Source organism: Marmota marmota, unplaced genomic scaffold, assembly GCF_001458135.2.
Source record: "Marmota marmota marmota unplaced genomic scaffold, marMar, whole genome shotgun sequence".
NCBI lineage: Eukaryota > Metazoa > Chordata > Mammalia > Rodentia > Sciuridae > Marmota > Marmota marmota.
The window spans coordinates 18,627,479-18,653,702 of record NW_026000057.1 but is presented as its reverse complement, the minus strand read 5'-3'; the positions used below and the strand labels follow the sequence as shown (position 1 = coordinate 18,653,702).

The 26,224-nt window shown below is 34.3% G+C and overlaps 1 protein-coding gene across 4 annotated transcripts in view; it reads left to right on the top strand.

Moving 5' to 3' along the window:
* Positions 1-26,224, top strand: part of Fstl5 (follistatin like 5) — a 762,470-nt gene that overhangs the window by 554,115 nt on the left and 182,131 nt on the right. For all 4 annotated transcript variants that reach the window (XM_048813586.1, XM_048813584.1, XM_048813585.1 and 1 more), the window contains exon 8: positions 4,407-4,527. In XM_048813586.1, coding sequence (XP_048669543.1) covers positions 4,407-4,527 — 121 coding nt within the window. The remainder of the gene's footprint in view (positions 1-4,406; positions 4,528-26,224) is intronic.

Sequence of the window (26,224 nt, the reverse complement as noted above, 5' to 3'; positions counted from 1 at the left end):
CCCTTCTCATCCAATAGTTGGGGTTGTCTGTTGTTAGCTGATATCTCTGCCCTCAGGATGGTGAAGGTAACCAGGGTGGGAAGGCTTGTCCTAGTGCAGGGTTCCTGGAAGCAAGGTATGGCACCAGCCAGTCCCTGCTGGGACACTGCACCTCAGTGATCTGTTTTTGGATCTTCTCTCCCTATCTTGCCTAAAGATATCCCAGTTCCTGGTCTCACTGTTAGTCTTCCAACTTTTGCCTTGTTTCCCTAACCCGTAGCAGTTCCCAATTAGGGACTTCTTTCACTGGGGCTCCCACGGGTGGTACCCTGATCACACTGCATTCCTGTCCCACTGAGTGCTGTTTTGTGTTGGGAAGTTACTGTGCTGGGTTACTGCTACTGGGGAGAGAGGGGAGTTGAAAACCAGGTACCTGACCATCTGGAGTTCCAATCTGGGACCTGCCGCCACAAAATATGGCGAGGAAGACGAGCTAAGATGGAGGCAGTCTTCTTCCAGTGCCAGGGTTTCAAGTGGGCAAGTGAGGTGGGGGGGAGATTGGCAGTGGCATTGTGTGGTGTGTTCAGAGATGAGCTCTGTGACATTCAGTACCATAGTACTTTGGCTACCTCCAGAGTCTGTGAAATGCCCCCAGGTACAGGTAGGTTCCTGTGTAGGGAACTATGGCCACAGCTGCTGAGTTAAGTGGCAAGATGGAGGCAACCAGGGGATCTCCTCATTGGTAGATGGGGTCAACAGGGGAGTGGAGGCTGGAGTTCCTGTGGGTAGGTAGCAGCTGAGTGTCCTGTGTGGGAGTGGAGAGGCTCTGGGAGTTCCGCCACAGTGCTGACAGGTGATACTGCTAAGGCACTTAGGAGCCCTGTGTGGGCTAGAACCTCAGGAGTTGGGTGTTAGGAGTCTGGAGTCCTGCTTAAATGCTGAGGCCCAGAGCCCTGAGGAGACACAGCACCAGTGATTTCCTGGAGAGCAGCTGTATAGGGGTTCTCTATCACACTCAGACAAGCAGTATTCCCACTAGTTGAGATCCACATCACAGAGCAACACAGAATGCTGCCTCCCTCTGGCTGGCCATCTTGGATCCTCTGAATTTTACTTTTAATAACAGCTTTATTGTGACTTAATCCACACACATAAAATTAAGTTCATTAGCATATGCAGTTCAGTGGTTTATCGTATATTAGAAAAATCATGTCACCATCTCGACTATCAAAGTTTAGAATATATTATCCTTCTTTTCACCTATTGTAGCACAGCAACCACCCGCCAAGACGCTGAAGCTCAATAAGAAGCTTCAGCTCATTGCAGGAGCCAAAACTGGCTACAAGGGGCAAAGTCTGACCTCCCCACTGAAGTGCAGATTCTAAAGACTGCCAGTTCTTTGCAATCTTCCAGGAAGGATCTGAATAAGAATGAGTTTATTTGAGAAAATGAGATAAGAAAGATAAGTGTACAGTATGGTACTGCTGAGCAGCTGGGACCATCTCAGGAGTGGACAGCATGTTTTTCAAAGAGCATGGTGTTTTTAGGGAATTGAAACTAGGTGAAGTTGGCAACCCCCCACCCCTTCTGATATCCAGAAATTACAAATGTAGGCCCCAGAGAGTCTTGCTTCTTTTTGATGTGATAAGGAAGGCTCCAGGGACTAGGAAGGAGCCCAAACCTGTGAAATTCTGCCCTTTTTTTTGAGTCCTGGAATCTTTGGTCAGTGTAAAGGTCATAAAAGTTCCCCCTTCAGGGTAACTTGTGGTCTTGTTATCCATAGGGAGTGGTCTTTGGGCCTGCATTTTTCCTGTAAATAATAGGTTGTTTCCTGAGAATGTAGCATATCCTCTTTGCTTAAGCCAGGACAGGTAATTTCTTTTTAAAAGAAAGCCTGTGGGGATCAGCAGAGTAGGCCCAGTCTATAGGATTGTCCCCTTAACCTCTTGTTCCCTTTACATATAATTTATTAGCAGTTATTTTCATGTGCCTATCTCCTCAGTCCTTAATTATGGATAATCTATTTTTTATATTATGCATGTGTCCATTCTGAACATTGCATAAATGGGCTGATACAACTGTGTCTGGCATTTTTCCATGTATCATAATATTTTCAAGATTTATCTGTGTAGTAATATAAATCAATACTTTACTATTTTTTGTTATCAAATAATATTTCACTGTGTAGCTATAACACATTTTGTTTATTCATTATCTATTGGTAAATGTTTGTTAAAACATTGGTAAAACATTTGGATATACGTTATGTGTGGATGATTATTATTCTTTTTTGGCATATACTTTGGAGTGAAATTTCTAGTTATTAATACTTATGTAACTTTAGGAAAAAACTGCCAAATTTTACCTGAAGTAGTTAGATCACTTAATGTTTCATCAGCAATGTTTGAAGTTTCTAAATTTTCTATCTACTCTCTCAGGAGGTGTTATTTATGTTTTTATTTTAGCTGTCCTAGTGAGTATGAAGTAAGATTTAATTGTATTTATTTATATTTCCTTCTTGACCAATGATGTTAAACATCTTTTTATATGCCTATTGTCCATTTGTGAAAAATGTTTATTTGAATCATTTACCCACTGTTTTAACTAACTTTTTGTTTTTCTTTCTGAATTGCAATAGTTTTTTTTTAATATATATTCTGACTAGAGGACCCTTACCAGATAAATGATTTGCAAATATTTTCTCTCATTCTGTCAGTTTTTTTTTTTTTTTTCATTTTCTTGATACTATCCTTTGGGAAAATGTTTTTCATTTTCATAAAATCTGATATACTTGTTTATTTATTTAGTTTGTTGTGTGTGTCTACTAAAATGCTAAAATCTTTGCTTATCTGTCTTAGTTTTGAGCTAAGGTTAGAACAAATATTTTAATTAAATGTCTTGAAGTGGTATATTCCCTTAGGCTTTGAGGTATTTTGTTGCTTTTGTTGGTTTATGTTCTATTTCCCACATCAAATATTCCTACAGGCAGTTTACAACTCTGCCTTAGCCTTCACTCTGCTTGTTTAGAGATTCAAAATTAACCAGAGAGGAGAGATTTAGTAGTATGTTTTCTGGGCATGAGTACATTCCTGCACATATGACCTTCTACATTCCCAGGAATATGTGTGGAGTTTTACAAATCACTCTATGTATATCCCATTCCCCAGTTTTTCTTTCAAGTTTTTTGGCTACCCTACTTTAATTCTTAACTAAATCTCTATCCCAGGAAATTGTACAGGTAAACAACCTCTGTTGTTTCCTTTCAATAGGACTGCTTACACAAAGTGAGTTGTAAATCTTGCTCAAATAAAAATAAGTCATGTAAATGTATGTATTCAAGGAGCTTCCAGTTGAACCCAATAGCTGTTAGTTAAAGACTACTGTAGAGCTGTGAAGAGAGAGGGGAAGTCAAGTTAAAATACACAAATATTGTCACTCTTATTAATAGTCAATCACTTGTTTTTATAAATAATCTGCAAATTATTGAGAGCATTTTTCTTTTCAGAATTCTGGGGAAAAAATGAATTAGACATCCCCACCCTCCCCAGTGTATCCATTGCCTTTATAAAAAAAGAGAAAAAGAGATTTTCCAAATTTTATTCTGTTGTTCTGAGGTACTTCCTGAATTTTATATTAATAAACAGTGTAAACTTTCTTTCCTTTATCTTTTCCAAAGTTTTTATGGATTTGTTTCAACTGAGTTTGAAAAGTGTGGCTATTTTATTCAAATGCCTTGCTCATTTCTAAGCTTCAAAATATAAATCAGGGCTAAGGGTATACTTCAGTGATACAATGCAAGACTGTGTGAGGCCTTGAATTCAATCCCTAGTGTGTGTGTGTTCATATATATATGAAAAGAAAGAAAGAAAAGGAAAGAAATCCCCATTCAATGATATGGCTATATGTTTCTTTCTTTTCCCTCTTCTTCTTCTTCCTCCTCCTCCTCCTCCTCCTCCTCCTCCTCCTCCTCCTCCTCCTCCTCTTCTTCTTCTTCTTCTTTTTCAGAGATCACACTGTTTTAATAACTATTTTTAACACACTTTGGACAATATGAAAATTAGTGAGTCATTAAAAGTGTGAAAAAATGTAATTAACTCTTTTGGCTATAAATAAGATAGAAACATGTTATAACTTTATTAATGTAAAAAAGTAAATTAGAACAAATATGTGGGAGCTAAGTTATTTTATGAACTCTTATACCTAAAATAAATATGGAAAAGCTATATTTATGAGTGAGATAACACTTTTTATACAAAATATACCTTATGCAACTGTTAAACCAAAGTCCTCCACATTCATAATAACAATTTTGATAATTTTAAAATAATATTTTAGTCTATCTACTTTGCTTAATACTACACCTTTCAAAAATGTGAAGTTGTTAAAATAAAAACATCTTATTTTATATTATATTTTTTTTTCTATAGGACTTTGGAGATGATGGGTCCTTGTATATTACTAAGGTTACCACAACTCACATGGGCAATTATACCTGCTACGCTGATGGCTATGAACATGTCTATCAGACTCACATTTTCCAAGTGAATGGTAAGAGAAGTGTGTGCTGCTGTAATCATTTTTTAGCTTCATTTAATATTCAAAGATCATCATGTAACTGAAAGCTCGGTCTCCGTCCTCAATGTCAATCAGTGCTAATTTAATAATGAGGACATGGTTTTGAGAAAAAGAAAAAGGAAGGTTTATTGCTTACCAGGGACTCCTGTCCCAAAGTCTGTGACTCTTCTGATCAGGAGGGACAGGGGTCTTTTAAAGGAACTTAAAGGGTTATATTCCAGGTGTGCTCTGGCAGGGAGTCCCAGGGTACCCTGATGGCATGTTAGGATTCACTTGTTAATTTGGGAGATATTCATTTCCTTGATCCTCAGCAGCCATCTCCTCCCTACAGTGGGTATGTTCAAGGGCAATTAATTGGGAGAACAAAAGATAACACTGTCTCCCCAATCTTGTTAGGGAGTGGGAGGGGGAGAAGAAAGAAAAAAAAAATTTAAAAAAAAAATAAGCCTTAGAGAAATGAGGGATACATTCAGGAGGTGAAGTTACCACTGTTAAAACTACAGTTGACTAGGCATGTAAGGCTTCAATTTTTAAAACTTTGCCAATTTGCTAATTTTTGTTTTGAGACTTAGCATTAATGTAAAATCTTTTTAAATTAAAAAAATTCACAAATCAATAAATACTATCAATTCTTATTTTGTCACCATAAAATGTTATAAAGTAACTCAATTTAACTGGAAAACAAAAGCATTGAAATTTTAAATTACTTTTTCAGGTTAATATATCAATAGTCAGATGAATATACATTTAAGATATTGAAAAAGCCTGTTTTAATTCAAACTTGAGTATAGGGTTGCATGTATTTTATTAATAAACACTTTTTCATTTTATAATTTATCATTACATAATGTTAATATGTTCTGTGATGTATAAAATGGATATAGAATTTTAGTCATCTTTTTTGTAAGAACAGGAAGATGGCTAGTGTGATTGAAATGAATTAAGAAGGTAACCTGGAGTCAGATTACATGTAACCCTGTAGACCTAGCTACATATTTGAATTTCCATCCTAAGAGTAAATGTATCAAGTGGAACGTTCTGTCTTGTTTTAAAATAGATGAATAAATTAAAAAGAGCTATTTTAGTCATCTGACAAGAAATGCAGGTGGTTTATAATATACTGTTAATGATGGAGTTATATGGAAATGATGAAATTTAGAATGTATTTTGAAAGTAGACCTGACACTATCACTGAGTGATAGCATTTGAGAGGGAGAAAGAGAGAGTTAAAGAATTAGCCCAAGGAAATTTGAAAGAAGCATTAAGTTAAATGACTGGCTGTCATATTTACTGAAATGAAGAAGAAACTTATTTAGGGCCTGGTGAGATTAATTTTCAACATGTTAATTTAAATGAAATTATTGATGGAAAAGTCAAGTATTCAATTGAGGAGAGTGACAGCCCAAAGTTGTATATTTAGATAATATCACTGATCACTGTGTATAAACTGTATGTGAAGCCAAGTATCTGAGCTTGATTAGATCTCCTTAGAATGACTGTAAATGGATGTGAGGTCAGAGGAAGGAGCTGTGGATATGAGAGTCAAAGTAGAGAAAAGAAGTCTTAGAATGAGTATCCTGTAATGGAAAATTTATGTCCCCAAAATTAATTAAGACAATTGTGAAAAACTTGAAAATATTGGGAGTCTGGTCTGACAATTGTTGACATTCAACAGACCAGATGCAGGTCTAGGGTTTGTTTTTAGGTGCAAACACAGTTGGTAACTAGATATGGTTCAAAGCTTTTAATCTAATTTCCAATGAAACCATTGAAAAAAGCAGCAAAGATGAAAAGGACTTACTGCATACAACTGACCGCAGATATTTGGTGTTAGACATTCATACATAGCAATCGTACCTGCTCAGTTTATTGGGGATGCTTCCTGTGTACATACTACATCCATGGGGAAATTATTAATGCATGACTGGCCTCTATTTTCCTTTTTGTGCTATTGTTTATTGACTTCTTGCCTATTTGACAAATTCAGTGGCCTGAATTTTTTATAACTGTATTTAATTAATTTATTTATTAATTTATTAATGTGGTGCAGAGGATAGAACCCAGTGCCTCACACATACAAGGCAAGCGTTCTACCCCTGAGCTTCAGCCCCAGCCAGCCCCTTTTTATTTTTATTTTTTAATTCAAGGAGAAATTCTTAAAATTTTTGCTAACAGGAAATTCATTTATCTCTTAATTTCATTTCCAGTGGTAGTTCTTTCAGTCTAAGTACTTGGTAGTTTTTTTTAGAAGTACGTAGTTCATGTTCCACCTGCATGAGATTCATCTAAGAAAATTATCAAAAATTCAAGACCTATGTTTCACCAGTGCTATCTGAAGTTTCATTTGAAATCTGCATTTTAACAAGTTTCCCAGGCAATTGTCATGCATGGAGAGTATGAAAATCATTCTAAGTGGTTGCTCTTCCGGAGTTTTTGCTCCTCATTCATGTCTGATGCAGATTACTTCCATAACTCACTTATATGCCAGCTCTACCTGGGAAACTCAGGAAGGAGACTTTCTGCCAAATTTCAGGCTTTTATGTTTCAAAATGTATGCTGAGAAGCATTGGGGAAATAGAGCTTCTTATTCCACCTCTCCTGTGAATGAACTGTTTACTCTCTGATGTCATGTTTTTCTGAAGATGGAATTCAGGAATGAGATCTCAGACATGGTGCCCCCCTCCATTAGCCTCAGATATATGAATTAATTAGGAGGAATTTAGTATTAGCAGTGATGGTCGGTGTGCAAACTCTAATGATACCCCTTTCCTAGGAACCAATCTCTAAACCAGTATCTTACAAGGAAAAACAGCAGTCTCTTTGTGTTACATTCTACTGCATTTAAACTACTCTGAATTCCTTAGTATCAGGTATTACACGAATAGATGGGGTTTGGAGATATGAACAATGACATTGCTAAGAGGGTAAGCAAGATGAGGAATATAATTTAATATAATATGATAAAATATAATTTAAGTATTAAATTTGAGAAATTGTAATTACTAGCTTTTGTAAAACAACTTTTTGTCACATATTGTGGATAAGATTTTAGAATAAATTCAAGAGAATTTACTTCCATTTTGAGAATGGAAGGTAAAAAAAATAAAGAACATTATATTGACAACTGCAAAGGAGAATGAATGTTGGCTACAATAGAACAGATAACTGTAAAAGATGGAGAGTGTGTGGGATCAAGGGTGGGAATTTTATAAAAATTAGAATCTTTTAATGCTGCTGTGAATACTCCAGTACAGATGAAAAGGGATAATTACAGCAATAAATCACTTACATTAAAAAGTGGACATGATCTAATACACAAATGGAGGGACTGGTCTTTGGAAGATGAATCATCTATAGAAACAGGGAGAAAGACTATTTCCAAAGAGATTTGTGGTGTGGAAGCATGAGGAAATCCTCTTTTCATTGCTTGGATTTTTTTTTCCTAGTAACATGAGGAATAACAATAGATGAAAATGAAGAGGTTGTAAGAATGAAATGGTTTGAGGAGAGGAAGTAATGCAAAACCATTATCTTGCAGAGGAGGAGGGTAATGGAAATAGCAATGTGTCACTGGTACATTGGACATAGCTTGGATGTAATACGAGGTGGTACACCTTAGTTTGTTTTCCTTCTATTACACTTGACTGTGAAGTTCAGTCAGAGGAAAAAGGGTTAATGAACATTTTTGTTTGTTAGGTTAATAATTAGGAGAGAGACAGGGGTAAGGTAAGCAGGTAACAAGGCGATGATTACACTGGTAGACATAGAATTAGTGGCAGGTAAGCACATACGAGGCCATGAGGAATGTGATTTGAAGTGAACAATTAACTAGAATTCACAAATTGATCAAATATTACTAGAATTAGGTATTAGAAAAATATGCAATACCTTCATTCAAATAATTTTCTCAAGGTATCTGGCAATTTCTGTTCATAACAAATGCTCTAGTCTACATAGAGGGTTTGGTCTACATAGAGAAATTTATGCCCCATTAAAGTTTCATAAATGTTTAGACAGCCTAACTTTTCTTTTAAATTTATTGTATCAGTTTTACATTTAGCCAATAGGAGAAAAATATTAATTTATCAAATACAACCATTATTGGTCAAAAACTTCTACTGTATTTGTATCAAGATGGGAAAACAGTAAGTACCTCTCAAGGACAATTTTTAATGTTTAAACTATTTGAAGAATCCAGAAAGCAAAATAGAAAATGTATTGTAAGAGAATCTGTAGGCTGAAATGTAGGATTCTGTCACAAAGATCCAAAATAATGGGAATTCAAAGAAGATACAGGTGTGTTCTTCTTACACATAACATGAAGTATAAATAGGTTGATTTTGGCCTGGTAGCTATGATATCATAGTAGCAAAAATGTTCCATACTATGATTAGCTCTTTGTTTCTACTCTCTGTGGCATACTGTGTTTTCAAAATGGCTGTATAAATTCTGCCTGCATCTCAACAAAGGAAAAGGAAGAAGGAGGAAGGGAAAAAATAGAACCTGACATGAAAAAGTTCTTTTAAGAAGTTTTAATAAACACACCATCAAAAACCTTTTTTTTTTTTTTTTTTTTTTTTTTGGTGCTGGGGATCAAACCCAGGGCCTTGTGCATATAAGGCAAGCACTCTACCACTGAGCCACAACCCCAGCCCACAAAACTTTTATTGACCCTCCCCAAATACAAAATAATTACAAAGTATATTTCTTTGATCTTTGTATATTGCAACAAACAACAATAGAAAAGTCCAACTAATGAGAAGATAGGGAGAAATAAATCATGGGTGGCTAGTTAGCCATTATTGCAATTAAAATCTCTGGGATGCCAATGCATTTTGCAAAACAGTAATAGAATAATGATTCTTTGTAATAAAATATCTAGAAATGCTAAGATTAGTTATAAAACAGCAGCACTAAATTTAATTTTTTATACCAAGCCTTTTTTGTTTTTATTTTTGTTTTTATTTTTAAATCAGTTTCCTCTCCTTTGGTTTTATGATGTTTTGCTTTTGGCATAATAACTTGAAACATATGTTGTATATAAATAAGTATAGCAAACTTGGGATTAATCAGTTGTTATAGCACAATAACAAAAAAATAGCTGGGAATGAGGAGTGACACTGGAAAATACAACAAGATGCAAATTAGGTAGCACACTTATGGACCCAATAAATCTCTAAAACTAGTTTAAGTTATTTTCCATTTCCTTTTAGAAAAGGTTGAAAGGACCTTAGAAAATCAGGTTTTAATATGGGATTTAAAATGTTTGTCTTAACAATTTGTCAATTAGTAATAGAAATAAAATATATATTTGATTACCATGACAATCCCTGAAAATACCACAAGATATTGGGATTCCTAAGTGTTTTGAAATGCAGAGTTTATTTAATATCACAGGGTACAAGCTAAATAAAGGTCTATCAATAACCCTGTTTCCTTCTAACAATATAAAATTAGATTATTGAAATATGGAAGCGCTTCTGTATCCTTATTTGAGGAAATATTGTGTATAAATTAAAGGAGTTTGAGTGTACCAGTGGGATTCATTTCATGCTTTTTTTCTTTTTATATAAAGCAAATTGTCTTTAGATCTCAAGCTTATGATATAGAATGTTTGAAATTTTTAAAAGTCATTGACTGTTTATACTACCCTGTGGGCAGAAGGCTTATCAGTATTTCACAAAAGACCCATATGTATGTTCTTACTGCTCTCCCATTCAAATTATTTAAACCCTAACATATAATATAGAATAAATTGTTTTTTTCCTACTCATGTTAAAAACTGAATAATAATGTTTGTTTTATAGGATGTCTATATAGAACAGTTTTATTTTTCTCCCTCAAATTTGGAAATACCTAAACAAAAAAGCCAAACATAAAACAGTCGTATTTTTCTCCCTCAGATTTTAGCAATACCTGAACAAAAAGCCAAAACATAGAGACGTCAAAACATCACCTGCATTACTAACAAAGTAATTTAGGTAAAGTGTCTGAAGTATAGGGCAACAGTAAATTTCTTTCTTGCATCATGAAATTAAACTTCCTCATCTATCACAGACAGCACAGTATCCTCTGCCCAGACTCTGAGCCTTCTATGCTTAAGCGTTCTGTATGATCAAAGTGCAGAGGACAATAAAACCTTTCAGTAAGTAGTAAGATGCAGAGAGCAGGAAGACCATCTCTCTCCTTCACTCTCCACCTCTTGCTGTGGACTCTCCCCATACTGGATGGGAGAGTGAGAAGCTTTTCCTTACTGCAGCTTTAGTGATTTCTCTGTGGTTCCTGAATAAGCAGGACCAGCAACTTGTTTTAAATGAAAATTCTCAGAGTCTCTGAGCATGGGGTAGATAGGACAACCTGTGTTTTAGCAAACCTTCCTGGAGATTCCAATTATTAAGTTTATGAAATTTATTCCTTAGAAAGATGACAAATAGGAATATATCACTTCCTCATATTCTCCAGCTTTTTATTATTTTAACTTTCACTGAATCTTTAAGTTCATGGTAGTCTAGGGGATGATATCTGTCATAGATAGTTTTAGTCTTCTCCCTCTGTGGCTCTGAGGAAGCCAATATTCATGACTTGCTTCATATCCCACCCATGGCTACTTCAGCTAGGATGGAAGTTCCCTAATAGCGTCCTAGTGCAAGAATCTGTCTTCTCTGCCACACTTCCTAAAGATCTGTCAGTTTTGTTCAAGACAGCCTAGATGTACCAGGGATTAATGCCCCCTGGGAATAATCCTCAACTCCCAGGGACTCAACTAAACTGGTGGGAAGCATTTTTTTTTTGCCCATAGTGATAACATCTCAAGAATAAATCTCAGGAATGCATAAATATTTTCCTTTTTTTTCTTTTATTTGTTGTTATTTTTGTTATTTTCCTTAGTCTCAATTTTCCCACTATCTCACTTGCTCCTTCCCAAATCAACTAGTTTGTCCTAAATTATTTTCTCAGAACTGCTTTTGGAGGCACTCATAGTTAGAAAAATCATTTCCTTAATATTTATTATTGTTTTTGTGTAGCTCCTCCTGAGAGCTACTGGTATGCACTATTTGTTTCTTTCTGGAAGGTTTTGAAACATGATAGAACAGTCATTAATTTTGAAGCTTGAAAATTATTTCTATATTTTGTTTTCCATGCTAAATTGTGTTCATTTATACCATTCAATAGAACTATCTAGAGGTTCTGCAATTAGATTAAATCATGACGTCAAGATACCCCAGTTATGTAATAACAAGAATACAGAGATGCGTTTTAAAATACAATATCTAAAATTTTTAATTATTAAGTTTCCAGAGAGAAATAAAACCCGAAAAGAATAATGTCCTAAAGAAGTTATTTCAAGGTAATTAAAAATAAAAAAATTAAATGTTTCTGCCCTTGTAAGTTGAAGTCTAAAGAACGTCCAAAAAATTAAAGTACAAGTAAAGTACAAAGAATCCAATTTTAAATTCCTTGTTTCCTTTCAGTGAGTTGAAAACTTCTAACTTTGTGATGACTTAAACATTTGTATTCTGAGTTCATTCTCACTGATTTTTAGCATACCAACTTCCTATTTGTTTTCAAATCATTACATTTCTATTCACTATTCTTCCTATTGCCTTCTGTTGGATTGTGTAAGTTTTAGAATTCCATTTCATCTCCACTATTGACATATTAGTTTTACCTCTGTTTAATTTTGTAGGTGTAGCTCCAAGTTACATTTACAAAGTGAAACTCAATATATTGTCAAGTATCTAAACTAATATTCTACCATTTCATGTAAAAATAAAACAGTATGCTTGATCTCTTCCTTTTCCAACCTTTGTAATAATATTGTCAAATACTTTACTTCAATCTTTGTTCTAAAGCAAATGTAGTTTAATTTTACTTTAAATAATTAGTGACATAGCTCCTTCTAGCTAGAGGCTATGGTATTACAAAGGAAAAAGTACTCCATGTTCTTATTCCAGTCTCTGAACTATTTGTTACTGTTCACAAGATAAAATACAGAAATTATACGTAAGCTTTAAAGCAATTTCATGATAAGTTCATATTTCTGTCATATATGTAAGGAATCTGATTTTCTAGAAACTGCAGAAATTGGGATAGAGGGGTGGGGGGATTTCTGGCACAGATCGTTTTAGAATCATTTTCCTGAGACCTTGGGGCCCTCCACTGAATCCTTTGTGTTCATTTGCAAGACAATAAAAAAGACAAAGTTTGTGGGGGACATTTTTATAGGGCAGAACTTGTGTTGGCCAATAGCACTTTTGCTGACTTGCCAGGATGCTAATCAATACATTCTATTGCAAAGAGCTCTGAGAAGGGTAAGCTTGCTATGTGTTCAAAAAAGAACACATAACATGTTTAGTGTGAATCTAGCCTGATTTTGCCACAAGAATGCAATGCTTGTAAGTTTTCTGGGAGAAGGATGGAGAGAACCACTTCTCCACGAAAAAGTTTAAGACATTTCTGATGTCGCCTGGGACAGACAATTTTTGGATCCAGTGCTGCAACAGAATTACCTTTATCTGTGATAGTACTGTTTATTGGTATCTTAGCAAGCCTCACCCTGTTTCACCTGGTATGTATCTTTAACTGATTCAGAATCTAAAATTGAGTTTAATGTTTCTGAAAACTGTATTCTTATGGGATTTTGAGAAATCTGCATCTTACTGAGAGCAAAATAATGTGTTATTACTTCAGTTTATAAAGTTTCTTGATCTTCTGCCTGATTGATTGATTGATTGATACTTACATTTCCCCCTTTATTATGCTTGAATTTTCTTAGTTATTGTATTCCTCCTTTCAGAAGAGATCTGTCACTTTCTACCACTTCAACTATTGCTTTGGTAAAATAGATTTATCTTTCTCCTTTATTTTTTATTTTTATTACTTCTCTGCTTTCAGACCCAAACATTTTTGTACTCACATATTCCTCTCTGTGTTGTACTCTCTGGGATCTGTCACAGTGAAAGATATGAAAATATTACATCTATCTGCTAAAATCATTCTCAGTTCAAACAAATATTTTCTACCTTCTCCTTAGTGATTTGGATGATCCCACCTAAGGGCTATTCTTCCATTAGAACAAGACCTAACCTATGTCCAGTTATAATCCATTATTTTCCTCCCTAGATTTCTTTTATAGTTTAGTTTCATCTTGACTGTGTCTTCCCTCAGAGTCTTGATTCTATAGATTTCTTGATCATGTTCCCTTAGGTCCATAGGATAGCTTCATGCAAACCTGAAATTTCTATCACTGAAATGCATTCCAAAATGCTATGAAATTGTTATACTGCTGTTCTTTGTTGTTCTTCCACATTTTCCCCTATAGTTTGTGTAAATGCTTGATAGAGATTTTTGAAAAAGCAGGGCTTTTCCCCACTTATGCTGATTTTGTGTATCCCCAACTTTACATTTACATGGTCAAATTATGTGCCTCCTCTGTTTAAAATCATGTAGAGCTCTCTATATCTCTCAGATTAAAAGCCAGCTTTCTGAAAGCACTACACAAAAACACATGTTCTGATATCTCAGATTTCCCTGTATCTTCTTATCCTTCTACCCTCTTCCTTTGCAGTAAGAAAAGTTGAATCCAGCTGCCATCAGGTCTCCCCTTCTCTTTGACCTTTAGCATAACAAACAAGTGCCTACACTTGGCTGTTCTCTCTGCATAAAGATACTTGCCAGATCTCTAGTGTGCTTGGTACTAAATTCTATATTTCGCTTAAATGTCACTCTCTTGTTGAAGCCTATACAGATACACAATTTAAAATCGCAACTACTCTCACCCACACCTTCATGTACTTGTAATTCTTTCTCTATTTATCCAAAATACCATTACCTTCTTACAAAATGCATGCCTCTTAACATGTTATTTACAAACATTTTAATCATATTTTACCATTTTTGAAATAGGTATATATTCTCATGTGTTGTTTAAAAAAATCAAATTATCTGTTAAACTGGCAGCTGTATTTCCAGTCTTGTATAAATAATAGCATATTTGATTTATATTATTTGAAGACATACTTTGGAGACCTCTCTTTCTTTCTCTCTTTCTTCCTCCCTCCCTCTCTCTTTCTCCCTCTCTCATTTCTTTTAAGTACAGACAACAGTGCCTTGCACCTAGTTATGACTCAAAAATATGTCTTGAAATATCCATGAATAGATAATTGGAGCTGAGTCGGGTGTTACATTCCTGTAATCCCAGTGGCTCAGGAGGCTGAGGCAAGAGGATTTTGAGTTCAAAGCCAGCCTCAACAACTGTGTGTTACTAAGCAACTCAGTGAGACCCTGTGTCTAAAAAAGAACTACAAAAATAAAAAATACAGTTGGGGATGTGGCTCAGTGATTGCGTGCCTCTGAGTTTAATCCCCAGTACCAAAAAAAAAAAAAAGAAAGAAAGAAAAAGAAAAAGAAAAAAAAATAATTGGATGTTCCTCATTCATTCACTACTAATTATAGATTCTATTTTGTCTGCTCCTGAAAATTTAAGCTCTCCTGTGCTGTCAGATTAGTTGGCCCTACCTATGGCTTTATTATATAATAATTAAAACATGTCCTCCATTTCTGATGACATTTTCCTTAAGAAAAGTAGTCCTCAGAGCCACACAGGGTGTGTATTTGTATTGGATTTAAAGATTTAATTTTCCTTTTGTATCTGGTTGCTTTGTCCGTAAAGATGTGTTCTTAAGTAACTTGGATTCCATTATCAGCCTTTCTTCCTTTATTTGTATTCATTTTCATGTACTCAAGTTCTGATGGAAAAATAAAGTACACATTTTTAAACCACTTCCTTTTCCACTTGATATCCTGAGCAAATCTAATTCTTTAGAAGCAGTGAAAGAAAAGAACTTTCATTGCTGTCTCAGGCATTACATTTGCAATGCTTTCCTTTCTATATCTATCCAACCCTTCAAATTTCTTTAAAATAAGGTTTGCTTTTCACAGTATAATAAGTGGAGACAATCCTTGACTGAAGGTACACATTTTTAAAGGCCCAGTACCCAGATATTAGATATGGAGGAATTTTTATGGCAGTTATGGCATTTTGCTTTGTAGTTGCTTTTAAATAAAATACATAATCTTGGGTTGGGGTTGTGGCTCAGCAGCAGAGCACTAACCTAGCACGTGCAAGGCCCTGGGTTCGATCCTCAGCACCACATAAAAATAAATAAAAGTATTTTATCAAAAATAAATAAATAAAATAAAATACATAACCTCTCCTTGGTTGAAGACACACTCTAGATCTATGCAATCTAAAGCCATGATCAGACTTGTAAAAAGTTAATACTAGAGTACTTGTTATTACATAGCAGTAAGCTGGTGCTTAACAACCTTTGAATGCCCAACAAGAGCCTGTTGACATAATGAAATTTGGGTAATAACTTTGGTATCTCGGCCTACTATTAATAATTTAAAGCATTAACCTATACTTTGTGTTTTGTAGCATTAATAGAATTTAGCTGCCTCTGCAATAGTATAACAAAGTAGAAAAAAAAAAATCTGTCATGGCTATCAGGTAAACCTGGATGAGAAACAGCAGAAGCCACTTCTGACACCTAAAAATGACTTTTTTCTGCATCATCCTTGATTAAAATACCAGACAATACTGCATCTGTGTAATTTGAAGCTGAACGATGACAGCCTGTACACAGGATGACCTGCTTTCTAAGGTCTGTATTGGTTAGATACAGCTCTGCCTGCATAAACACAGCTATTCCCTAATGACAAAAAAGTAGCCCACTGGGATCAAACCTAATTAGCCTATATTTATTAAGGCTTAAAACCACCTGCTGAGGCTGCAGCATATAGAAGCTAACTTCCCTACTATAAAAAGGATCTGCTCCAAGGCATATACCATCAGGGCTAAGTTGCTCACTAGAGCTATATCAACAGCTTTGATATGTATTAGTATTACTGTCAATCACATTTTACTCTCTCAGTTTCTCCACATCTCCCAAAGCCCCACATGTTGGGCTTGTAGGAGATCAGTTAATAACACAACTCTCTTCCCCCTCCTGATTCGGACTTTAGAATCAGGAAGGACCAATCCTTCTGTATTTAGAACCAATACAGAGAAACATGTAGTACTGAGTTGGATAAAATATTACCTAAATTATTGATTGAACTGCTTAGAGGCTCCAAAAATGTACCAAGTCATTGGCAGGCATCACCGCACAACCACAGACTTCAGCACATAGGGATAGATCCAACACATCCAACACTAGGGATAGATTCAAGAGAGGAGGGCATTATGCATCCTCTTTGCAGGCAGATCCAAAGTGGGAGAAAGGGTGGGCTGTGCTCAGCCTTTCCAAAACACACCAAGCAGAGGTATTCTTTCCTTCTCCTACTTTGAGGATTTAATAAAGGCTAAGGAAATAGTCTTCTGCATGAATCAAAGAGGTGTGCAGAGTCTTTTGTTACTATGAGCAAATAGTTGTTTTTTTGTTTGTTGTCACTGTGACATACACTTGAGAAAAATAATTTAAAGACGGAAGGCTTTATTTTAGTTCAAGATTTCAGAGTTTTTAGTCCATGGTTATCCATTGCTCCATTGCTTTGGGCCTACAATGAGGTTGAACATAACTGTGAAATCTATGTTTTGTTGGAAAGCTGTTCAATTCATAGGGTCTGGAAGTAGAGCTGGAGAGTCAGGGACAAGAAATATCCTTGCTGGGAAAGCCATCAGTGACCTACTTCTTTCAACCAGGTCCTACCTCCTACAGTTTCCACTGGCTCCCAGTAATCTATTCAGATGCCTCCCAGTAATCCATTTATGAGGTCACAGCCCTCATAATACAACCACACTTCAAAAGCTTCAACTCAGAACAATGCTGGATTGGGAACCAATCCTTCAACACATGAGTTTTGGGGGACATTCCAGATTCAAACCTTAACAATGACCCATTATCAGATACTATTACTTTGTTTTCACCTATGATTGATTTAAACTTAAATCCATTCAGCCAGAACTTTTTTATATGGGTAAGTCAAATTAATGAACGTGTTTAGGTATTTTGAAACTTTTTTTTTCATAACATTATAATCTGATTATATCTATATATTTAGATTAGCATGTCCTGGTTTACTGAACTAGTTGATAGGAGTCATATTTCATAGATTACAACTTTTGCATATAAGTACTGAGAAATGTTACAAAACACTTATGAGGTGGCCCGCACTTAAAGAACAGTATAATGACTAATTAATATAATGATACTTGTATAACAAGAGAGTGGGAAGAAGGTTAACGTGATAATGAGGCTTATTTGATCTTTAAGATTTAGCATGAGGGCACTCTCATGATAGCTTAATTAGATTTTAAGCACCTTTTGCAATTTGCGTGAATACTTGTTAATCCATATGTTCTCAAAATAAATTTAACTTCATTTAAAGTAACAAATTTACCTAATATCTTTCCCTGTGTTGTTTTACTGTTTTTGGTTGGGGCATTTTTTTCAATCTTTTTTATTCAAAGTATATAATTCATGCTTACTTCTCCTGTATTATATTTGAATCATACTTCACATCAAAATAGTATCATGACATCTTTAAAGTTCAAAACAATAAATTAATGTAATGCAGGCAGTTATTACAATTTATGACTAGACTAATCTCATTAATCTTTATGTTAGCACATTTTTTATACCATATATTAGTAAATTTTATTTCATTCTTTGATATGTGTTTCATTTTTTAACTTGACCAAATAGGAAGAATGCTTTAGAACTTTTTAATAATAAAAACAGAACATCATTTGTAGTAGTAATTCAGCCAAGAATGTGTTGCCTTCTGGTAGAATACATTTTCATATTATATATATTGGCTTTTATGATTTTTTTTGGATTAATACTTTTTATGCTTTTCTTATAATTATAAAAATTTGTTTCCTTGATTTTTACTCTTCACTCCCTACATGACATATCACTAGACCTAGGCATTTTTCAATATAGTTTGCTCTAGTTTACTTTTTTCTTTTGTTCCCCCCTGCAATACTGGAGGTTATATCCTGGGTCTCTGATAAAACTCAGGGGACATAGTGCTGAGCTTCATGCTCAGGTCTTGTTACTTTGACTTAGTCTCTTAAAATTGCTGATATCATCCTAGGATTCATGACCTTCCTACCTCAGCTTCCCAATTAGCTGGATTATAGGGGTGTGCCACCACAGTTAGCCTCAGTTTACTCTTGTAGCATGTAGTTCTTAAATCATTGATGCATGCTGTGTGCAGTGACTCACTACTGGCAATCCCAGTGACTTGGGAGGATAAGGCAGGGAGATTGCAAATTTAATGCTAGCCTAGGCAATTTAGTGAGGCACTAAACAATTTAGAGAAACTAATTTCTTTAAATAAATAAAAATGGCTCTGGGTTTATCTCTGTGGTAAAGCATTCCTGGGTTCAGTCTCCAGTGCCAGTAAATAAATATAAATAAATAAGTAAAATAATTTCAAAAATTAAAATTAAGTCATTAGTGTATAAGAACTGGCATGCATGATTTTCTGACTCTCTCTGGTTTAAGTCAGACCATTTTTCCAAGGACCAACTAATATTTTATGTACTACATTGAAGATGCCAATGAACACTATAGCTCAGGGTAATTTCTTCTACCTCACACACTCAGCCTTCCTAGATTTTTAATTAAGTAATTAATTTGTTATATATGTCACCTTTCCTTTAGGTTTTTAAATGTATATGTAGACTTATAATTAGATAAAATGGGCAATAAATGGCCTGGTCTCATACATTCTTTGTTTTCTTTTGTAGGTTTAATATTGTATCTTGCAAATAGTAAACAGTAAACAAAATTTAATCTGTTTATTGAATGGAAGCCTTTTTATTTTTAATATCACAAAGTAAATAATCAACTAAGTGGCTTGTGGAATGTGAAAATTGGCCTCTCTACACACAATCGTGGTATTTTTGTTTTAAGATGTACACTCTTAACAAGGATGAAATCAGCACTCAGACTAATCCTATAACAGGTTAGTTTTCCAATTAAATGTTGTGGTGACCTAAGCAACAATATAGCTTTTATCTATATAGGATTTTTGACATTTGTGGTGTCAGATAAATTTAGAAAGTTGAGTGCAACACAGAAGAGCAAAACTGTCTCAAAATGTGTGAAGAATACATCTGGTTTGCTTCAATTTTCTTTAATTGAGTAAGATTATAACTCATGCAGGTAAATGTTGTGGTGGCCTAAGCAGCAATATAGCTTTTATCTATATAGGATTTTTGAGATTTGTGGTGTCAGATAAATCTAGAAAGTTGAGTGCAACACAGAAGAGCAAAACTGTCTCAAAATGTGTGAAGCATACATCTGGTTTGCTTCAATTTTCTTTAATTGAATAAGATTATAACTCATGCAGGTAAATATTACAGATGACAATGTAATATTGGTCATGTAAGCAGAATATGTGAATTTATTTCAATATACTTATTGAGATTATGTTAAAGGTAAGGGATTTGGGTTTAGTGGAGTTCTTTATATTAACTTATTTCTAAGTGTTAATTGGCAAAGACTCCATAGAGATAATACAAAAAGATGTTCCTATAGCTAAATATGGTGAATATGATAATGCAGATGATTACAGTCAGGATATGCCACAAGAATATGAGACATTAGCATAGATTAGAGGGCTCTGATTATTTTGTTATTAAGAAGGCCCAAGAAAACATTATAAATTCCTTTCTTTTGCCTCCAAATTTCCACTAACTCAAATTTATTTAAATAAGCTCTGCCACAGGGAAAGTAGAAGGTTTCCTATATTGTGAATCTAGAATACTGATTTGAGAGTTTGTTATAACAAAATACACATAACTTTGATGATTATTTAGTTGCAAAAGGAATTAACAATAGAAAATACAGGTGCAGGTTACCTACTACCAAAACCTGAAATCCAAAGTGCCTGAATCTGAAACATTTTAGAGCACAGTATAATGCCACAAGTGGAAAATTCCACAAGTGACTTCATGTGATTGGTCTGTCAAAAAGCAGGCACAGAAAATTATTAAGTAAAATTAGGTTCAAGCTATAGGAATTAGGTGTATATTAAACATAAATGGAGTTTTCTATTTAGAATTGGATCTCATTCTCTAAATATCTCACTATATATATGAAAATTATCCAAAAACTTTTTAAAAATCTAGAAACCAGAAATACTAAGATCCCAAGTTTTTGAATAAGGGATGCTCAATCTGTGTATCATTTGTGACTATTAGCAGTACTCATTAGTACTCTATTAACAGATAATTTTTACTATTAAATTTTGAGAGTTTCCTCCAAAACACTTTTAAGACCACTGATTACTTTAAAATAAAAATAGTCAAAGCAAGAAAAATACCCAATGATAATACAATTTCTACAAACATCAACAATTTATCTTTCTATAAAAGTTACTCAGCATCAAAATGATGATGATGATAATAATAATAATAGTAATAATAATAGATGTCTAAGAAAGTATTGAAATTGGGGAATAATTAAAATGGCTTTTATACTAAATATCATGTTGTACTAGTAAAAGATTATAAGTATCCTTTTTGAAAATGAATATTTTAGACTAATACATCAATATGTCAAGGGAAGAATAAACTGTTTATGGATAGTAAATTTTTAGGAAGACAAATTACATGTTAATTTTATTATATTATTTAATGAGATGAATTGTGTTATTTTTATGTTTCTTACAACACAAATGAAATGTATTGATATATTTCAGTAAATACTTTGTTTTATTAAAAAAAAGAAATATGGTAAATAGTAGTGCCATCTATTGATAAAATTAAAAACTGCAGTTTCATCTTAAGGAATACTAACACATATTTATAGGAATGTTTCCATAGCTAGAGATTCCTTATTGTAATGACTAAATTATAATTGTATCAAATCAAATACTGGAATAATGTTTAAAAATAACATATGTATTTGCATATGTGTGTATGTAACTATATGTGTATATGTATTACACACACATATACGATTAATAATATATAATAATCTGATAGTAATATTATTTTTTGTTTTAGTTTTAATTAAGTTTGCTCTGATTAATTTTAATGACATAATCTTGAATAATAAAAAACTTAATCACATTGAAGACAATTAAATTTAATACTAAATACTTATTTTCTGCTAAAAATTTTAAGAAATAAATCCATCTACATGGTGGTAATAAATCATAGTTTTATTTTTATTCCTTCTATTTTAACATGCAGATAATATTTTTTTAAAGAGAGAGAGAGAGAGAGAGAGAATTTTTAATATTTATTTTTTAGTTTTTGGCGGACACAACATCTTTATTTGTATGTGGTGCTGAGGATTGAACCCAGGCTGCACTCATGCCAGGCGAGCACGCTACAGCTTGAGCCACATCCCCAGCCCAATATTTTTAAATGTAAAAATTTTCATATTTTCTCTTTAGTACACTACTATGACTTTTCTTTTTAATTTTAGTTTTATTATATATAATAAACTACTATTTAGAAAACTCTCAAATTAGGACGGTACTTCCAATTAATTTATTGTAAAGTTATTCTCAATATTTTAAAATTATACCTTTAACTTTTCTAAATGTATTATAGAACAGCTGGCAAAAAAAATAATATGTGTGTTATCTGGTCAAAATGTTGGGGACCAACATTTGAAGAAGAGTTATTTTTAAAAAATACATGCTAATAAAGGGACACAGAGAAGAAAGATACAGATAGCAATGGTAACATCTATTGACTCCTAGAATGTTGAGATCACTTGTTGGGAAGACACATGCCTGATCATTAATAGATATGGTAGAGAAACCAATGTGATTGAAAAGAACAGAACTAGTAATTCTTAAAAACAGCTTTAATAGGAAGAAACAAAACTGGAGTCTGAGGTGAAATGAGGACCAAGTTTGAGATGCTATGAAGGTGACAGAATATTAGGCTGTTCTCAGGCTTGCGTTCATTCATTTACTAACATATCTGTAATTAATTTATTTCCTAAATGCAGGAGAGAACTATTTTTTATTATGCTGGGTGCCAAGAATACAATAGTCATCACATGATATTGTGTTCTTTGAGGAGATTACTGCCTTCTTACTGCCAGCCCATTTTTTAATATAGTGGATGAAGCTCCCCTTTCTGCAAAAGACTTTGCTGCTATCTGACAGATATTTTAATAAATATAGAAATTTATGATGAGCAAAAATAATGGAAGTCATAGTTATGTGGGGTATACAACCCACACTGTCATAAATGACAATACTGCTTGGAAGTGAGTGAAAGACAAAATCAGCTGACTAGACTTTGAGTCTCAGGGGAACCATGGAAGGGAGAACAGGGGGGAAATCATAGTTTAGTCAATAAAAGGGTGTACTCGAGGTGTTTTCAATCAGAGGATGGATGCACCATATACAGTGTCTTGGCAACAGGGGACAGCAAGAGAGCAGAGACATGAGTCCAGATCTAGTATGTAAAACAGACTGGAATAGAATCAAATAAGTAGACACAGAAAAACACTTGGCAAAATTCATAACCTTTCATGATTAAAAGAAAATCAGTAAACCAACTTTGAATAGAAGTTCCTCGACCCAATAAGAAGCATAAGTAAAATCCCCATGGCAATATGGTTAAAGACTTAGTAGTAAAAGACTAAAAGATTTCTTCTTAAGATAGATAACAAGCCAAAGATATCTGCTCTTTCACTTCTGTTCAGCATTTTACTGGAATTCTTATTGGGACAATTAGAGAACAAAATAAATGACATAGAGATAGAAAGGATAAAGTAAAATTTTATCCATTTGAAGATGGCATGACATTGTGCCTAATAAGTGTTAAAGAAATTATACAATAAGAAACTATTAAAACCCATAACATGCTAGGAAACATGCTCAAAATATGCAAATCAAATGCATTTTTAATAGTCAAAATGATCCTTAAAAGAAGAGCAAAGCTGGAGAACTTATACTTCTTGACTTCAAAGCTTACTACAAAGCTAAAATAATCAAAACAGTATGGTACTGGCATAAAGACAGACATATAATCAGAATAGAACCCTTCTATTTTTACGATGCTGCCCAGATCCAATAGGGAAGAAACATCTTTTCAACAAATGGTTCTAAGGAATTTGATATCTACTTGTAAAAATAATAAAGATTGACTGTTATCTAACACATTCATAGAAATTAGCACAAAATGGATCAAAGACCTGAATTTAAGACCTAAAATAATACAACTCAGAAGAAAATTTAGGGGGAAATAGTGGAATTGTATTTTGCAATGATTTCTTAAATATGACACCAAAAGGACAGCCAGTATTGGGGCCAGATGCAGTGGCATACACCTGTAATCCCACAATCAGGAGACTGAGGCTGGATGATCATAAACATGAGACCAGCCTGGGCAAATTAGCTAGACCTTCATGAAACAGAAAAATAGCTCACTCATAGGCAGCCAGGAAAATGATTTCAGAGAAGAAACGGAGGAAGAGAGTATAGGGAAATCAAGTTTATGACTTCAGCTATTCTTAGCCATAAGAACAGTTCCTTAGAAGTCCCTAGATAGAACCAAACAATAAAGGTACTTCCTCTTGTTCCAAATGACCCTCACCCCCATCCTTGTGCTAATAAAGGCTTAGAAATCACTTTTCTCCAGATTTGCTAAAGAAGGCAAGACGAAGAGTGTTGATTGCCTGTCACCTTTCTTAATCTCACCAATCACCTACAGGGAGAGATTAAGCTCATAAAAATCCCTAGACAACAGACACTCACTGGCAACCCTCTCTTGGGACACCCCCCCCCCACACACACACACACACATACACATTCACACACCTCTGGGAGCTCTGTTTTCTTTATCTAGTAAATTTTGTTACTTTGTTCTCACCCTTGTGTCTGTGTCAAATTTAAGACAGTGAATCCACCCACATCCAATAAATCCTACACTCTGTATTACACTGTCTTAAAATAAAAATTTAAAAGGATTGGGGATGTAGTTTATTGGTACAGAGTCCCTGGGTTCAATCCTCAGTACAACAATAACAAGAACAGTAAAGAAGAATGAGGAGGAGGAGAGGAAGGAAAGGAGGAGGAGGAGAAAAAGTTCAGGAAAAAAAAAAAAGAAAGAAAAAAATAGGTGATTCAAAAACTGTGTGAATCAAAAGAAACCTTTGGGGGAAAAATGACAACTAACACAACAGAGAAAAATCTTTATAGAACATATAGTGTTTGTTATCATTATCCAAATGTTCCATGTCCATGGACTCAAACAACTGTGGATTGAAATTATTTGAAAAAAAATTAAAAATTTAGTCTGTGCCAAACATTTCCTAATCTTTTTTTTTCTGTCATTACTCTCTAAACAATGCAATATAGTAACTATTTATTTAACATTTATATTGCATTAGGTATTATAAGTAATTTGGAGATAATTTAGAGTATAGGAAAGTATGTAAGTACATTATATATAAATACTATACAGTTTTTATATTGGACTTGTGGATATTGGTATCCACAATGAGTCCTGGAACCAACCCACCATCAAATACAGAGGGGGTGACAAACTGATAAGGGATTAAAATACAGAATATATAGAAAACTCCTAAGATTCAACCAAACACACAAAAGACAATCAACTTTGCTAATTATCAGATAAATGAAAATCAAAACTACAGTGAGATATTACCTCACATTCATTAGGGTGACTACTGTCTTTTTAAAAAAGCAGAATGTAGAAAGTGTTGCCAAGGATGTAAAGAAATTATAGAGTGTTAGTGGTAATGAAAAATTGAAGATATGCTATGGAAACCTGTGTGGCTGCTTCCTAAAAAATTGAAAACAGAAGTATTGCATGATCCAGTGATCTCACTTCTGAGTATACAACATAATAATTCAAAACAGAATCTTAAAGAAATATTTTAACGCCCATGTTCATAGTGATACTGCCAGTTACTGATGAAGAGTCTTCTTCCTCACAAGTTGAAATATAACTAAATATAATTAGAGAAACATGTCAAGGCAAGCATATAAAATAGGGTTTATTTAAAAAGGCATAACATAGACTTCTCCCAGGAGGGAGAAAGGGACCACTGCTGGTCTCCTGGTATCCCAAGAAGTGAGAGCATTCTGCCTTTTTTATACGTCCTAGGCTTTATTTGTTTTCCTGTTCTCTTCCCTGCATACAGGACTAGGCTCCGAGATGCTCAGTGGGATGGCCAAAAGGTGAGAAGCAGATGGACTAGGGGAAGGGCCAGATGGAGCAGCCCAGGACACATTAATTAACAATTTTTATAACTCTTCTTAGGGAGGGATAATCCCTGGGACAGGTTACCTTAGCAACAGGTTAGAACAGGGGCAGGTTATCTTGATAAGAGTGGAGGAAAGACTCTGAAGGCATTAGTATTTCAGTTCTTCAGGGCAGTCTGCCTGGACTCAAATTGGCCTCCTTGATCTGGCCTGACTTGATTTACCTACATATACTGACTGAATGTCTAATTCTGGCTTGAATAGCAGTATTATTATAGTAGTACAAAGGTGAAAACAACCCAAGTGTCTACGACAGATGAGTGGATGACCAAATATATGTGTGTATGCGCACGCACGCACACACACACACTTATAATGAATATTAGCCTTCAAAAGGAAGGATGTGCTGGGTGAGGTGGCACACACTTATAATCCCAGTGGCTTGGGAGGC